This window comes from Heterodontus francisci, chromosome 26 (genome assembly GCF_036365525.1).
Source record: "Heterodontus francisci isolate sHetFra1 chromosome 26, sHetFra1.hap1, whole genome shotgun sequence".
Classification (NCBI taxonomy): Eukaryota; Metazoa; Chordata; class Chondrichthyes; order Heterodontiformes; family Heterodontidae; genus Heterodontus; species Heterodontus francisci.
Genome location: NC_090396.1, coordinates 48,038,104 through 48,055,908, shown reverse-complemented (window position 1 = coordinate 48,055,908; position 17,805 = coordinate 48,038,104). Strand labels below are relative to the sequence as shown.

The following is a 17,805-nucleotide window of genomic DNA, read 5'->3' as shown; positions in this document are numbered from 1 at the left end:
CGGTAGAACAGGTGAACAAAAGTTTGATCAAAGAGGTAGGTTTTAAGGAACATCTTAAAGTCTTGTCCAGTTCTCTTTTGAAAGTTATTGAACCTACTTCTACCCTTTCAGGCAGTGCATTACAGATCATCACACGCTCTGTAATATTTTTCTTCATGTCGCCTCAGGTACTTTTGCCAATTACTTTAAGCCTGTGTCCCCTGGTTACTGACCCTTCTGTCACAGGAAAGAGTTTCTCTTTATTTACTCTATCAAAGTCCTTCATGATTTTGAACATCTTAATCACATCTCTGCTTAACCGTCTCTGCTGTAAGAACAACCCGGTTTCTCTAGTCTTTCTATGTAACTGAATTCTTTCATCCCTGGTACCATTGTTGTAAGTCACCTCTGCACCCTCGCTAAGGTCTTGACATCCTTCCTAATCTGTAGTGCCTTGAATTGGACACAATACTCCAACTTGGGCGTAACTTGTGGTCCAAATATTACATAATACTTTGGACCTTTGTTTACATTTATTTGGATAACAGCAATATATTGATGAATCGGTCATTAAGTGCAGATATCTCTATCTGGTTTGTACATAAAACTTGTTTTTTAATATTGCTGCTTAATTCCACTGTTAAGTTGTAACTCTCTGGTAGGAATTGTTAACTCGTTCTAAAAGAAAACCACTGTATAATGCAAGTGCATTCTATCTAATTAACAACCGCCATCATTTTCAGCTCACAAACACATGTAGGTGAACCCAAAAATAATGCTGAATTTGAATGTATAATATTGACATTAATGGCACTGTTAATTTAAATGTTAATTTTAAATACATGCTGTTGTTAAGCAGTTGACTCTTCTGAAGTGAACTGGCAAGCCACAGCTTTTTAAAAAATTAAAGCATTTAAAAGTTACTTTCGTTGGCCAATTTTCTATTTTCAGGCATTAGTTTTATTAGAGCTAAAATTAAAATAAGTTAGTATTTATAAGTATAATAGTTTGGATCCAGCAAGGAAAACTAGGAATGGGCAGCAAATATCATCCTCCCATTTCAATCATATCCTGAGAAGAAATAAAACAAATTGGCTGTCACAGTTGCTTACATTGCAATAGTGACTTCAAAAAAGTCTGTTGGTTGTAAAATGCTTTGGGAGATGCTTGAGGGTATGATCGTGTTATTAAATACAACAACAGCAACAACTTGCATTTATATAAGAAAATGGATCTTTCACATTTCCTCCTTCGAAAATAGCTTGCATTTATACAGCACCCTAAATGTAGGAAAATGTCCCATGCCACTTCGCAGGCGCGTTATCAAGCAGAATTTGACAATTTGTTGCAGGAAAATTAGTGAAAGAGTGGAGGTGTTATTGTATTTGGGTCTACTGTGTGAGCATATGATGTCTGTTTTATGCCCTGTGAACTCTCCATGATACTTAAATAGGCAGTTTTATTCTTTCCAGACCCGAACTGTTATACTTAAAAATCCCAATCTGTTTTAATTTTAGTTCTGCTAATGCCTAGAAAAGAGGCCAAAAAATGTAAGTTTTAAATGCTTTAAATCTTTTTAATAGCTAGTGTGCTAAAGTGCACTAAAATGCATATATAATTTGTGAGAGTCCTACCTATTCCAATAGTATTCCCTTCACATCAATGTCCTAAGCTTGTGGCCTTGGTGCAGCATGATAATTTGGGCCTTTTTCATTGCTGCTCTGTGGTTACTCAACAGATGTGTACCTCTATGTGTACTGTTTTTTTTTAAGTTATCTGTTTTGTTTTTCTATCTCTACTGTTAAAGTTGCATGTTTAAGTACCAGTGTAGTTCACGTAAAATAAATTGGAGTGTTACTGCATCTGCTTGCATTTAAGGAATATGCAAAATCAAGCAGGATGTGACTGAAACTGAAAAATGGCCCAGAGCATCATCTTCAACAATAGGCCAGCACACTCTGTAAATATCAGAGTAGCTTCCTGTAGAAAGCTTTTGAACATTAGTAAAGAGATCTTTACATTCTCTGTGGGTGGCATTATCTGTTACCCGCTGACAGTTTGAGGGGAGTGGGGATTTCTCGAGGACTGCAATTAATCCTGCTACATCCCTGTTTCCTTGAAAATGGACTATGGTTTTTGAAGTTGTTATACATTTTCTGACACAAAATGCATTATATTTAGGAAACTGTAAATAACATTTAAGGTTGAAGGTTTTATTTTCCTTGGATATATATTAAACTATGGATCAGTCCAAAGCAGCATAAAAGTGGGAACTTTTAAAATGAAGTCTTCATTTTAACTGCTCTTTCTAGTTCGGTGGTTGAGTCTGCTGTAAGCAGATAGGAGCCTCATCATATCTTAATACAAATAAGGTCCCTTATTGGATTTTAACCAAGGCCCGAATGCGGAAGGCACTGTGACTTTCCTGCCATGCGAAGGCAAGTCAGAAGCCAGCAGGAGGAATAAAAAGTAAGTGGAAGTCTCCTTTGGGTGCGTGAGGAGCAGGAGTGAGTCCCACAAGAAAAGTCGTGGCTCCTCTGCCCTGGATCTCTCGCGCCCCTAACTCCAGTGAGGTCCTCCCTAAATTCCCTCCGCGTAACTGATCTTGCCACCAAGCCTTCCTTTGATACCAGCCAGTAGTCTCTAGCCAACTTAACGTGCGCTCCTTTTTGGACGGGCAACTGACTGGTGGCATGCAGATGAGGTTTCGGAGTTAAGATACCCCAATCTGGACCTAAAATCTGGGCCTGCAGATTCACTTGCCTTACCCATCCAAAAGTTGCTGGGAGTTAAAATTGAGCCCTTTTGTCCTCTGTTGGTTTGTTGTTGCATGAACATATACTGTTTAAAGTTTGCTTGAACATATTGAAGTAGTAATTTTTTGTAAATTCTCTTGCAGGAATTACTATTGCCACTGTTTTTAGTTTTTGCCCTGGTTTGTTTGAGTGTTCTTGTACCTCCACAATTGTACTCTAAGACACTCACCAGTGAGCCAGAGGAATTGGATGATTTTGTACCACAGAACTACAGACTTGGATATACACCAGTGAACAATCACACCAAGGAAATCATGGAGGAAGTAGGGTCACTGCTAGGTGAGCATTAATTATAACCATATAAGAGGCTTATAGTGCTAAATGTATTAATCATGTAGAGGCAAAATTATGCCAGATGAATCACATTCTCCTGTGACCAACTAAACCAAGATTTAATTGAGTATACTGTAAAATTAGTTACTACATTTACGAAAGGGTTTAATGAGAGCTAGTTTTACCTATGGTCTTGTGGTAGATGTAGTCTTCTTAAAGTCTACTGTAGAGCCACAGCAGTATTTGCAGATCTGTCGTGGGATTTTTGGATTGATCTGTAGAGGCTCTTCATTCTCCTTTTAAAGCTAAATTTCATAGTGTGCATTGAAATTAGGATTACTTATAATTTAAATCTATTAAGAACATTTTTGTAATTATGAACGAACGCCACTCTATTATGCTTTTTTTTATTCGTTCCTGGAATGTGGGCGTCGCTGGCTAGGTCAGCATTTATTGCCCATCCCTAATTGCCCTTGAGATGGTGCTGGTGAACTGTCTTCTTGAACCGCTGCAGTTGATGTGGGATAGGTGCACCCATAGTGCTGTTAGGAAGGGAGTTCCAGGATTTTGACCCAGCAACAGCAAAGGAACGTTAGGTTTACTCAGTTACTCCAAAGATGTAAACAGGTCATATCTCAATGTTCCAGTAATCAAGTGACAGAAAGGTAGCCTTTGAAGCCATTTTTCAAATAATCGGCAACTTTTATTTTTAAATGAAAGGGTGGTCCAAGCTCCAGAATGTCATGAAATACTGGAAGCATCTTTAAGTATTACACGACAAATCAAAAATTGAAGTATTTTTAAGGGAGAATTTAAAAGTTAAAACAGCACAAATAGAAAAACAAGAGGAAAAAGGGAATACAAGATAAAAACTAGTGGAACTTGTGAAAATAAAAACCTCGTCAAACAAGTAATAAATATTTTTGGCTTCTAAGTAAAAATAATTTTTATTTCTGAGGTGGGATACCAGTCCCAAATGTCTTAATGGAATTCAAGCAAATAGATGAGCAAAGCTTAAAGAGGAACATAGAGCCCTTAGAGTGCTGGCAACTCCAGGGAATTCTGTGCTCCCTGCTCTAAGATTTAATACTAATTACTGCAGTTCATGCTGTGATACTGAAAGATTTCCCAGTATTACAGGAATGTTGCTCAGAGGTTGAGGTGTTTATTACTGGAATATTAAATAGATATATTAAAATTCCTGAATTTTTAAAAACTAGTTTTTATCTTGTATTCCCTTTTTCCTCTTGTTTTTCTATTTGTGCTGTTTTAACTTTTAAATTCTCCCTTAAAAATACTTCAATTTTTGATTTGTCGTGTAATACTTAAAGATGCTTCCAGTATTTCATGACATTCTGGAGCTTGGACCACCCTTTCATTTAAAAATAAAAGTTGCCGATTATTTGAAAAATGGCTTCAAAGGCTACCTTTCTGTCACTTGATTACTGGAACATTGAGATATGACCTGTTTACATCTTTGGAGTAACTGAGTAAACCTAACGTTTTTGTGGGCCATTGTTGGGTGCCACAGTTGCAAAATGAATTATTTGGCCTGGTGCTGATAACTGCATTGTCAAAGCAAGTTGAGTCATCTGTGTTACTTTAAGGATTAAGAAATGGGAAAATTGGCTTCCCCATGCATCTAAATTACAATTTGCAACTATGCAACAGTGGAGACATTTGTCTTTTTTAAAATTCCTTTGAGTAAAGTGGTTCACTTGATTTCTATTTTAACATCTGTTAAAGCTGACATGCTAAATTGTGTTTAAACTATACTATTATCATCCAGTTGGTTTATTGAAAACCGCAGTAAAGCCTGTACTTTGCTGCCTTGGCTTAATGTGTTGTTGGAGTGGCTTAGTATTTAAAAGAATAATAATCTTCCAGTGGTCAAGCAGAGTTGAGCCAAATAGTTTGTTATGCCTGTGTTCTGTTCTTTGCTTTCCATTATGGTCATAAATAAAATGAACAGATCGATGTTTAAAGTTCTTAAGAACAGCAGTCACGGCAGGTGATCCTTTGTCATAACTATCTTAGAAGGAATGCAGCAGTGGTTTTCTCATCAGAGGATTCTCTAATGAGACAGCCAAATTGAAAAGTGTTGTATAACTTGAGTGTTTACTGTCACATCATCAAGTAGAGACAGATTTTTTAAAAAATTCTTCATTACAGAAATGAAACCTCACGGATTCAAAGATGAACAAGCAATGGAACAGGCTTGCTGTTCACATGCCTCTGGACCATTGGTGGGAGTTTTGTTCATCAATTCTTTGTCATATCAACTTCGATATCCCTACAATAAAGTTCCACGTACTACTGAAAGGATTGACTACCTTGATGAGAAAGGTGACATGGTTTAAAATTTATAAAAACAAAATCCCATACTAGGTTAGGATGTTTTTACATTTATTTAAATATATTTATTATCCCAATTTTCTCGTAGTTGTAGGTATCCCTAAATATTTCTGTGACTCCACCGCTCTTTCTTCCTTTAAGACCCTCCTTAAAGCATATCTCTTTGACAAAGATTTTAGTCACCCTATCTAATATCTTTTGCTCAATGTCAATTTTTGCCTGATTGCGCTTTCTACGTTAAAGGCGCTATACAAATGCAAGTTGTTGTCAAAGAAGGAAATGTTGTGAAGGATCCATTTTCTTCCTGTTCAGTTGCATCCTGGCAAAGAAACTTGTACTGTTGCTAACATCATCCAGGGAAGGGGCTGAATTGAGCTGCCCTCAGCTGCAAAAGGATACATGTGGAAAGCTGATACTGGGGAAGTGTAATAAAATCAAGAGGAGAAAATTACCATGGAGGTCATTCGAATGTGTAGGAGAGTGGGCAGGTCACCAGTCTCTGTTCCTGATAGAGGTATATTCAGTCTGCCATGAATTATGTGCACATTTCCTTCACCACCATTGGATATTAATGTGTTGATGTTAACTCCTGAAGTGCCTTAACTACATTTTTTTGTTCTGAGACTGACCCTGATTACCACTGTTTTTGAATCAGATGGTGTAGCTGGGCCCCAATTTTGATGTGGTGCTCCAGAGACCTGACAGCTTAAGATATAGTTTGTTTCCTTTATAGCCATGACCATAGTTCTTTTGACTTCTGTTGTATATAAATACTGGATCCAACTGTAGTCCGAGTCTCCAATGGGTTAAAAAAACTATTTCAATGGATTTATTTCAGTTTATTCCTCTGGGTTTATGAAGTAGCTCCTTATTCTGAATGTCATGTTGACTAGCAGATGCTTTTATCTCCCATTTCTTATGCATTGGTATTGTTTTATCTGACACTTTTTCTCATTTTGGTTTCACACATTGCAACAGTTATATTCACATTAAAAGAAACCTCTCAATAAAAGTAATTCAAAAAAAAATTGCAAATATAGATATGACAGCAGTATGACAGCTGCAGTGATTTGACTGGTAGCAGAGTGTAAAGATACATTGCAGCTGCTACTTTTATTTAGCTTTCTGATAGAGCAGCAAGTTCATATTTCAATGCTTTGTGTCAGTTTCTTTTAATCACTTTGGCAAGTCCCATATCTAGCTCTGCTTTTGGAGCGCAGTGGGAGGAATTTGGTGGTGAAAATCAGAGGAAGGGGTATGATGCCCTTGCTTAAATTCAGAATAATACCTATTACCAACTGGATTAGCCAAATACAAAGTCATAAGCAGTAATGTATGTACTTAGAAATGTGGCTATTGCTTTCCTTCCCCACTGTCTCAGAAAGATATGTGCATTCATGTCCAGAGATGAACTATTAATGTGGTTGAAGGAGCATCAGAGTAATAATTGGGATCTTCAGTGGCTGAAAGAATTTAGCTAAAATCTGCTGTGATTGTTCTAACTGCAGCTTGATTGTATTGTATTGCTGTCATAATAAATAAAATCCTTGAGGATTGACAAATAGAAAATCAGATTGGAAGATGAAACTGATACTACTTCCGTTTTGGCAAAAGTTCCAGTTCTGTGAAACCTCCCGAGTACAATTGATGATGCCATGACTCTTCAACTTGTCTTTAAAAATTTGAAAGATCATAAATATTGAACCTGCCATTAAAATGAGATAGCTTCGTTCATGTGTACAACCTAAACTGATATTCCTTGGTTAGGTTATACTTAAGTTTATGTTACAGATTTTCTTCAATTTCCATTTGTCCAGTTTAACTGATTTTAATCTGTTAACTACTTATTTAACAGTATCCATAAAAATACACATTTTACCAAGTATTAAATAGTAATTTTATGTTCTAAATTCTTCATTTCTGTTTTACTTTAATGGTCCATATATTATACGCTTAAACTTGAGTCTTTATATTTGGACTCCAAATGTACACTCGTTGAAAACTACCCTCTGATACTACTGTCAATAAAAATTATTATCCCCAATTCAAAAAAGTGAAACTATGAAATAAATGCATTGTGTAATTTTGATTAAATGAAAATGTTATTGTGAAACTCGACAACCTAAAATGATCTTCCAATATGTTTATTCCAGCAAGTTGCCGCTTGGATTCTGGCTCCTTAGGTCAACTGATAGACTGTCCTGGTGTGATGTACCTATTGTCAGGATTTGCAACAATACAAAAATATATTGATGTCGCCATCATCAAGGTTAGTCTAAAGTAGATAAGTCATGTCAAAAATTTTATACAGGTAAAGTAAGAAAATTCTAATTTTTAGCAGATTGGATAAGACTATTGCATTGTGAATTTAGTTTTATCTTGTGGAGAGTAATGTTCTTTTCTCAGCCCCATGTTGACTTTTCATAGCAGTGAAAGTAAAATCCTTATATTACACTTGGCTGAGATAAATAATGGTTGATTTTATCTATAATATCATACAACCATACGAATTCGGAGCAGAAGTAGGCAATTCAGCCCGTTGAGCCTGTGCTGCCATTTAATAAGATCATGGCTGATCTGTTTCTGTCTCGAATTCCACACTGCCATCTATCCCCGATAATCTTTGATTCCCTTGCCCAACAAGAATCTATCCACCTCCGCCTTAACAATATTCTATGATCCCACCTCCACCAGCTTCTGAGGCAGAGAATTCCAAAGTCGCACAACCCTCTGAGAGAAAAAAATTCTTCCTTGTCTCTGTCCTAAAAGGGCAAACCCTAATTTTCAAACAGTGCCCTCTGGTTCTGGACTCGCCCACAAGAGGAAACATCCCCTCCACCTTCACCCTGTCAAGACCGTTCAGGATCTTATATACTTCAATCAAGTCTCCCCTCTTCTAAATGCTAGTGCAAACAAGCCCAGTCTGTCCAACCTTTCCTCATAAGACAACCCGCTCATTCCAGGTATCTATCTAGTAAACCTCCTCTGAACTGCCTCCAATGCATTCACATCCTTCCTTAAATAAGGAGACCAAAACTGCACATACTATTTGAGATGCAGTCTCACGAATGCCCTGTATAACTGAAGCACAACATCCTTACTTTTCTTTTCAGTTCCTCTGGTAATAAAGGATAGCATTCCATTAGCCTTCTTTATTACTTGCTGTACCTGCTTACTAACCTTTTGTGACTCATGCATGAGAACACCTAGATCCCTCTGCACCTCGGAATTCTGCACTTGTTCCTGGTTTAAGTAATACTCTGCTTTTTTTATTCTTCCTGCCAAAGTGAACAACTTCGTATTATCCCACATTATATGCAATCTGCCAGATGTTTGCCCACTCACTCAACCTATCAATATCAGTCTGCAACCTCCTTATGTCTTCTTCACAACATACTTTCCTACCTATCTTTGTGTCATCTTCAAATTTAGCTACCATGCCATCGCTCCCCTCATCTAAGTCATTGATATAAATTGTAAAAAGATGAGACCCCTGTGGGGCTGCACTCGTCACATCCTGCCAATCAGAAAAGGACCCATTTTTGCATACTCTCTTGTTTTCTGCCAGCCAGCCAATCTTCTGTCTATACTGATATGTTACCCCCTACACCATGAGCTCCTACTTTGCACAATAACCTTTTATATGGCACCTTGTCAAGTGCCTTCTGGAAATCCAAGTACAGTACATCAACGGGCTCCCCTTCCACAGCGTATGTTACTCCTTCAAAGAACTCCTATAAATTGGTTAAACGTGATTTCCCTTTCACAAAACCATGCTGACTATTCCTGAATACCTTGCGCTTTGCAAAGTGCCCAGCTATAGCCTCCTTAATGATCGATTCTAACACCTGCCCCACAACAGACGTCAAGCTAACTGGCCTATAGTTAACTATTTTCTGCTGCCTCCTTTCTTGAATAGAGGGGTTATATTTGCTACTTTCCAGTCTGATGGAACCTTTGCAGAATCTAATGAATTTTGAAAAATTAACATGTTCCAAAGCGGTCACAAAGAGTGCAGTCGGTTACTGGTCTGAAACCCGATCCACTGATTCAATAATACATGTGTCCATTAATATGGAACCTTAATGAAACAGACACTGTAAAAGGTTTGTTGAATAAATTATGATTTATGCACAAAAGAATTTTAACACAAATTAGTGTATCTTAAAATTAAATCAGTGTGACCAAAAAAAAGTACTTTTTGTCTGAGCTTAGTTTTTAAACTTGTTTGTGTTATGGGAAAAATATCTAAAAATTTCACACCTCACGTCACAACAAATTGTATTTATATAGTGGCTTTAATGGAGTAAAAGGTCCCAGGGTGCTTCACAGGAGCGTTATTGAACAAAATCTGACACAGAGCTTCATAATAGATTCATAATATTAGGGCAGATCACCAAAAGCTTGGTCAAAGAGGTAAGTTTTCTGGAACATCATAAAGGACGAAAGAGAGGTAGAGAGGAGGAAAGGTTTGAGGAGGGAATTCCAGAGCTTAATGCCTTGGCAGCTGAAGGCAGTGCTGCCAATGGTAAACTCGAGGATGCTGAAGAGGCTAGAACTGGAGGAGCACAAATATCTGAGGTTTGTAGGACTGCCAGAGATTAGAAATAGGAGGGGTGAGGCCAGGGAGAGACTTGAAAACCAGGATGAAAATTTTAAATTTGACTCGTGGTTAAGCTCAATGTAGGCCAGCGAGCACAGGGGTGACGGGTGCACAGAACCTGGTGCGAGTTGGGATATGGGCAGCTAAGATTTGGAAGACCTCAAGTTTACAGAGGTAGAAAAAAGGAGGCTGACCAGGAGTCCATGTGAATTGTAAAGTCTAGAGGTAACAGACATGGAATAGGGTTTCAGCAGCAGATAAGCAGAGGCAGGGTGGAGTCAGGCTATTTTAAGGAAGTGAAAATATGTGATCTTAGTGATGGTGCTAATGTGAGGGCAGTAGCTCATTTTGGGGTCAGATATGATGCCAAAGATGCAAACGGTCTGGTTCAGCCTGAGACAGCTGCTATGGAGAGTGATGGAGTCAGTGGCTAGGGAATGGAGTTTGTGGCAGGGACTGAAGACAATGGCTTTAATCTTCCCAATATTTAGTTGGAGGAAATTTCTGTTGATGTAGTACTTGATGTTGGACAAGCAGTGTGACAATTAAGAGACGGGAGGGGTTGAAAGCGGTAGTGGTGAAGTAGTGCTGGGTGCTGCCAGCATACACATGGAAAATGATCCAGTGATGGTGCACGTGTAGGAAGATAAGCCATTGCGTGTGATTCTCTGGCTACACCCGGATAGATGAAAATGGAACCAGGCAAGTGCAGTCCCATCCAGCTGGATGACTGGAGAGGAGGATGGTGTGATCGCCAATGTCAAAGGCTGCAGACAGGATGAGGAGAAATAGTTTACCATTGTCACTGTCACAAACCTATTTCGTAACAGGGAAGCAATTAGTATAGACCTGTTAGTGTGACTGGAAAGGCTTCACATTTCTAAGGCTAGATTGTCTTGGCTTTGGTCATTGCAATATAACAGCTATCATATTCAATCATAGATATCATTGCCATTGTCAAAAAATGGCTACCCATTCAATATTGATAATTACTCTTATTTATACACTTAGCTTCTTAATGATAGAACTTAAAGGTTTTGAGGGGTGTAAATGTTCTGCTTGTGAACAAGACAACAAGGCTGGGATTTTTCCCTCGGCGGGCGGGAGCCGTCCACCAACTGAAAAGTTGGCCTGGGGATCCAATCCGCATTTTGCGGTTCCCCGGCCTTTAATTGGTCTGAGATGGGACTTCCACCTGCTTGAGACAGGAAGTCCCGCCTAATGGAGCTGCCGGCCAATCAGCGGACTGGCAGCTCTTGCTCCCAGCAGTGCTACCAGGAGCAGTGACCACTGCTGGGACTGCAACCCAGCCACCGCAAAGGTGATGTCGGGGAGCCCGGAACGAAGATAAGTTTTTGGTGCCTCGCCAGGGGTGATCGGTTGGGCTCCGGCGAGGCAAGGCTGGTCGCTAGGGAGGACGGGGGGACGTGTTGGGGGTGGTTGAGGCAGCGGGGGCGGCCCTTCGTCGGGTACAGGGTGCCTGATGATGAGGGTCCCTCCAGGCCACCAGAAAGCCGCCTGCTTTTGTTAGGCGGCTTCTCTCGCGCTTGGGCTGCCTGACCAGCCACAGGTAAAATCCCCGTGGTGGCAGGCGGAGGCCCTTAAGTGGCTGTTAAGTGGCCACTGAAGGGCCTTGATTGTCTTGGGGCGGGTGGGCTGTTTTTTGCTGCCGCCGCCCCTCCCCCCAGCTACCTTCCTGCTGTTTGTGGGGGTATAAAATTCCGGCCCAAGTCTTATCAAATAGTTCTGACAATGCAAGATTTGATTTCATAAAGCCTGTCAGAGTAAAACTAATTTTTCAGAAAAAAAGTTCCTGTGCTAACCCTTTCTTGTAACAGTTTTCAAATGCACATGGTGTAGTGTGCAATATTAGTCATACCAGCATAATAAATTGCACTCCCAAGTTCCAAAAAAGTTTTTTAAATTAGTAATGAAAATAATAGCACAACTTTGTGCCAATGAGGGCATTCACGTTACTTGCTCTTCATTAAATTGTTCTTAATAAGACAGGTGGAGTAAAAAAAAAAATTGCTTTTCACACACAAACTCTGTCTTTCACAGATCATGCAGTCTGTTCACCGTTGTTAATTATGCTGTGCCGCTGAACCAATAGATGGATCAAATTTTGACCATGGTGTGGATTTGCCACATATATTTCTGAGCCCATGGAAAATAATATAACCAAACATTTACTGTAAAATTATAATTTGCTGAGTACAAATGTTTATCTAAAGTGATTTGTAAAAGACATTGTGGTAAATTTTCCATCTTTGTATATAATTATATGTAACATTTTTAGCAGTTTCCAATGTATTAATGCAAATTGACTCCCTGCAATTTCTGTTTTCAGACACAAACCAATTATTCTGTCTGGAAAGATATCATGCCTCTACACATACAGATGATGGGGTTACCAAGTCATGTTGGTGCAGACATCTTTTCACATCTTGTCACTTCTCTCTACTTTGTTATTGCTTTTGTGCCCTTTGTCAATTTTCTGCTGATCAATCTTGTAACAGAGAAAAAGGAAGTGAAAGAAGTGATGAAGGTGATGGGACTATATGACTCTGCTTTCTGGTGAGCCAAAGGAGTGCATTACTTTGTGCATCAGTTTAAGAAACATAATCATTGGTCTTCTATGTGATTATTTTTGATAATACGGTGAAATGTAACTTTAAAACCATTGTATAGAGACACCACAAATGATCGGCAAAGGAAATGGTCACAACAATTTAAGCTGTTGCATGTTCTTACATGTTTAGGATTAACTTTTTTTGTGTGTGGCAAGTTGCTGAAAGTGCGAGCAGTTGACGTCGCAGCAAGGGAAACTGGGCCTCTGGGACCTAAGTGAACAACTGTGTTGTCTCCTTGATCAGATTGAAGGATTGTGAAATTAACAGCACAATGACTAAAAAGGAAGTGTAAAATAGAGTTGGTGAATTCAATATTAAATTAGGTACAGAGAGTGAAATAGAGAAGGAAAGAACCATTGGATTAGGAGGGAGAGAAAAAAAAGAGACAAAATGGAAAAGTAAAAAGAAAGTTGTAGATTTTATATTTTTAAAATCTCCAACTGTTAAAATCTGAATGAATGACACTCCACACTTGAAATAGCTAATTTTCAGTGCCAGGGAGGTTGTCTGGCAATAATTAACACTTACTAAATCGTTAAAACACTACTTAGACTGAAATGGACAGGATTTAACTTCCTGCAGTAAGTTTAGTTTATATCTACAGCACAAATAGAGCAACTTCATGCCATTCAATGCATTTCATTGGTGAGGCGGATGTCATTTTTGTGAAGCTAATGGCAGAACAGCCCACCTCCAATGGTAACCTTTGGATTTCCATGTTTACCCGCACGTGCTGTTGCCTGAAGTTGCTGTAGTATTTGCACTTAATGGTGGGCAATCCCTAATGGAGAATAGTTTCTTACAAATTTGGCAATTAAAAGTTTTGAGGATTGTGATAGAGAGTCTATATTTAAAAAAAATAAGTTAACCTAATTAAAAAAACATTAGTTGTCTTAACTTGCACTTCTATACTTTTGTTATGCTTTTTAAATGAGAGGGAGACTTGTAGATTGCTAGGCTTGTGGTATTTTTATTGAACTGAAAATCATAGAACTAACAAAGGGCACCATTCAACATGCCAAGTCTCTGCCAACTCTTTGCTAGAACAATCTCAAAGCTAAGCTAGTGATAACTGAAGTCACTGTAACTGGATATGACTTATTTGACTTTTGTAAGCAAGCTTGATTTTGTTTTTGTAGAAGAGGTGAAGAAACAAAGATATGCAAAACAAAATTCACTGAGAAGCTTTGCCATCAACCTGAAGCTTTAAGTATTTTGTGAAAATCTTAGAGCATATATAATTCAGGGTAGGCTTCTGGGATAAGGAAAGGGGATGAATCTTTCAATGTTGGGAAAAATCTCTGATCACATAAATGTGGGTGAACCAATTATTTAGCCTTTGTAAGTTGTTAAAAAGCTTAACTTTTTCTCGTGTACAACATTAACAACTGAGAGTTTCTGTGGCTGAGTGACAACAAAAGCTCTGGTGTAAATTGAGTTGGAGTATAGCTCGAATGAGTGTTCTCTTTTTAGAAGTGTCAATAAACAATATTTCCATGAGAACATAGGTAGAATGCCTGGATGTGGGAGATGTTTATTATTTGCAGGTTTATACATTGTTAATCATGGATTGATCCTTTTATTTTTCAGGCTTTCCTGGGGCTTACTGTACATGGTTTTAATCTTCATTCTATCCTTGCTGATGGCCATCATTGCTACTCAGACATCTCTATTTCCAAGAAGCAGCATATTGATAATCTTTCCATTGCTGTTCTTGTTTGGTATTTCCATAGTAAGTCATACTCCAAGTATTTTAGTCAATGATAAAATTTAAAAGTATGGCCAGGATTTAGTTCAGTTTACGTCCTTAATTTCAATACTACAAGTCATGTGATAAGCATTTGATGGAATACTTTTAAAAATCACAATATTCTGTAAATATGTCATTATACAAGATTAATGAAAGGAAATTGAAACTGACTAACTTGAGATACTTGGTACAGCAATCTGCATTCCTTTTATGATAAATTGTAATTCTATGTAACAACGAATAGTTGCAAGATAGGCATTGAACTTATGTTGGATTGTGATGCAATTGTTGCACAGTTTTGGTGCTCATATATAATTATCACATGCTGTATACCGATTACTTTTTAATTGTTTCCATTGCTGGAAAATCACGAGTTCTTCTCCATTTGTTTTGATGGATGCTTTTATTGGGTGCATTCTTTCAGCTCTGTAAATGTACAAAAATGTTTTATTCCATTCAGATTTGCCTGATTGGATAAAATTGAAAACTAGTGGACCACTTTTCATTGCTGCGCCAGATTTGGAAAGTGGATTTATGTTTGGTCTTTAATTTTATTCTTCTGCATTTCACATACAGCACAGAAGGAGCCCATTTCGGCCCACCATGCCTGTGCCAGCTCTTTGAAAGAGCTCTCCAGTTAGTCCCGTTCTACTGCTTTTACCCCATAACCCTGCAAATTCTTTCTTTCATGTATTGTGTATCTTTGATTTCATGTGCATCGATTTTCACCCTCCTCTACCCTACACATATTCTTGGTCATCCAAAATTCTGTAGCCTAATTTATTTATTTATTTAGAGATACAGCACTGAAACAGGCCTTTCGGCCCACCGAGACTGTGCTGACCATCAACCACCCATTTATACATTAATCCCATTACCCTCTCACATCCCCACCTTCCCTCAATTCCCCTACCACCTACCTATACTAGGGGCAATTTATAATGGCCGATTTACCTATCAACCTGCAAGTCTTTGGCTGTGGGAGGAAACCCCGGAGCACCCGGTGAAAACCCACACGGTCACAGGGAGAACTTGCATGTTGCACAAAGTCCCACACTCTCACCCCTTTGTTTGCCAAGCTCCTCTGGTTCCCTCACAACCAGTGCATCAGTTTCATGGGGTTCGTCCTCATTTTCCAATCCCTCCTTGATCTCACCCAAGTTTATCTGAGTGCTTTATTGCAGCCATATGTCCTGGTCACTTTTCCCTCTTAAGACTCTGAATTATTTCATGTGCTACTCCCTCTTGCCTTGATGACTGATCTTTAGCCTTTATGTTCCTGTTTTTTGTAGCTGTTTCTCAAAACCTCTTTACATTGATATCTTTACTCCATTCCTTCAAAAGCCTCTCTTCCAAAACACTTCCTCTTCAACGATGCTTTTAGTTCTCCTGTCTTCTCTCCCTTTTCTGTTTTGGTCCTTTTTTGTGTGTGTGTGATATCTGTGTAATTTGGGCAAAGCAAAGCCCTGTCAGATGCCTCTTAAGTTTAGAACACTTGAAACAAATCAAGCATTTAACTGTGTTTAACAGGGGTGTTAGTTATCTTTCAGTTTCTTTACATATTCTTTCATGCTCGTTGGCACATTGGGGTGTAAAAAACAAGATATAGAAGATTGTAATGTGTGATGTAGTCTCTGGCCCTATCCTTGCTCATCTATTAAAACTTTCATCCTGTAGCAAGGGGATAAAATCAGTGTCACGGGTATGGAATTTGTGATAGGGATGAAGATGGTGTCTTCTCAATGTTCAACGGGAAGAAATCGCAGTTCATTCAAGACTGGATATCAGAAAAGGAGTCTGACTACACAGGCAGTGGAGGGGTTGAAGAGATGGTGAAGACGTAAAGCAGGGAAGGGTCAGCATACATGTGGAAGCTGACCCCATCTTTTCAAATAATGTCACCAAGGAGAACATTTGGATAAGGAAGGAGGCAAGACCAAGGATAGATCCTTAATGGACTCCAGAGGTAGTGGTTTGAGAGAAGAGAAACCATTGTTGGAGATGCTGTTGCTACGATTTGATATGGAGTGAAACCAAGGGAGGGTGCACATTGTGCTGGACCGTGAAAAAGAGGCCTTAGAGTAGCATGATGCGGTTGGTCATATCAGAGGTGCCAGAGAAGTTGAGGACAAGGAGGAAAAATGCATCAGAGTTGCACAGGATGTCTTTTGTGACGTTTCTGTTAGGCAGTTTCAGTGTTATGATCGGGTGTGGGAAACCCGATTGGAAAGATTTAAACAAAAACAAAGGAGACCATGAGGCAGAAGAATGACAGTAGGGGCATGGACCTGTGTCAAGATGAGCCTTGGAGCTTTAATGCCACGAGTCCTAAAATAGCTGTCACATCAAACACTATTGTTTGCTCATCAGTCCCATTTTCTGTTTTTATTTCAGATTTTCAGCGACCATGGTATTTTTCTATTTCTACCGATTTATTACCTGATTGGTCTAGATCCTTGTTTGTGATACATAACAGATCAGAAGAGCTTTACTAAATAATATACATAGATTTTTTTTTGTTCTGAGTGTTTACAAAACTCAAACTCATTTTGGTTCATTAGAAATTTGCCTATACCATATGCACGGAACAGCTGCAGTTGAATAAAAATGTCTACAACACCCACCAACTGGTGCCTTTTTAGCTTTTAAAATATCGATGGAGTCTTGTATTAGTTAACTACAGCTTTTTAAATGCCTTCCAGGTCATATTGTACGTCTTACAAGAAAATAGGGAATTGACACAGAATTACATAGAATTTCTAGCACAGAAACAGGCCATTTGACCCAACTAGTCAGTCTTGGTATTTATGCTCCAGGATAGCCTTTTTCCACCATCTGTCATTTAACCCTATCTGCATAACCTTCTATTCCTTTCTCCCTCATGTACTTAACTAGCTTCCCCTTAATTGCAACAATGCTATTTGCTTCCACTGTAAGTGGCAGCAATTTCCACATTCTAACCAGTCTCTGGGTTAAGTTTCTCCTAAGTTACGTTATTGGACCATCTTACTTTAAGACCCTTAGGTTTTGTATTTTTAATGGCCTTGTTTGCTTGCATTGCTACTTTAAATTTGTGAATGTGTACCCTTGGATCCCTTTGCTCTTGTATATAGACTCTTATTTTGTATCAACCAACTCACACATTTATATTGAAGTTAGTTTGCTATTTACAAACCCATTCTGCAAATTTATTAACGTGTCTTGTATTTTGTTGCATTCTTTATGAACTATACCCCCCTGCCTTCCACAATTTGGTGTCATCTGCAAATTTTGAAATTGTACTTCACAGTCCCAATCATTTATGTAAATGTGCATAGTAGTAGTCTCAGTACTGACCCTTGTGGAACACCATTTCCCAACTTTTGCCAGTCTGAGTAACTACTTTCAATCCCTACT

General features: G+C 38.7%; 1 protein-coding gene across 2 annotated transcripts in view; it reads left to right on the top strand.

Annotated features, from left to right (window-relative positions):
- Positions 1 to 17,805, top strand: part of abca5 (ATP-binding cassette, sub-family A (ABC1), member 5) — a 112,419-nt gene that overhangs the window by 4,358 nt on the left and 90,256 nt on the right. For both annotated transcript variants that reach the window (XM_068058177.1, XM_068058178.1), the window contains exons 2-6: positions 2,879 to 3,074; positions 5,241 to 5,414; positions 7,577 to 7,692; positions 12,377 to 12,603; positions 14,250 to 14,391. In XM_068058177.1, the coding sequence (XP_067914278.1) occupies positions 2,879 to 3,074; positions 5,241 to 5,414; positions 7,577 to 7,692; positions 12,377 to 12,603; positions 14,250 to 14,391 (855 nt within the window). The remainder of the gene's footprint in view (positions 1 to 2,878; positions 3,075 to 5,240; positions 5,415 to 7,576; positions 7,693 to 12,376; positions 12,604 to 14,249; positions 14,392 to 17,805) is intronic.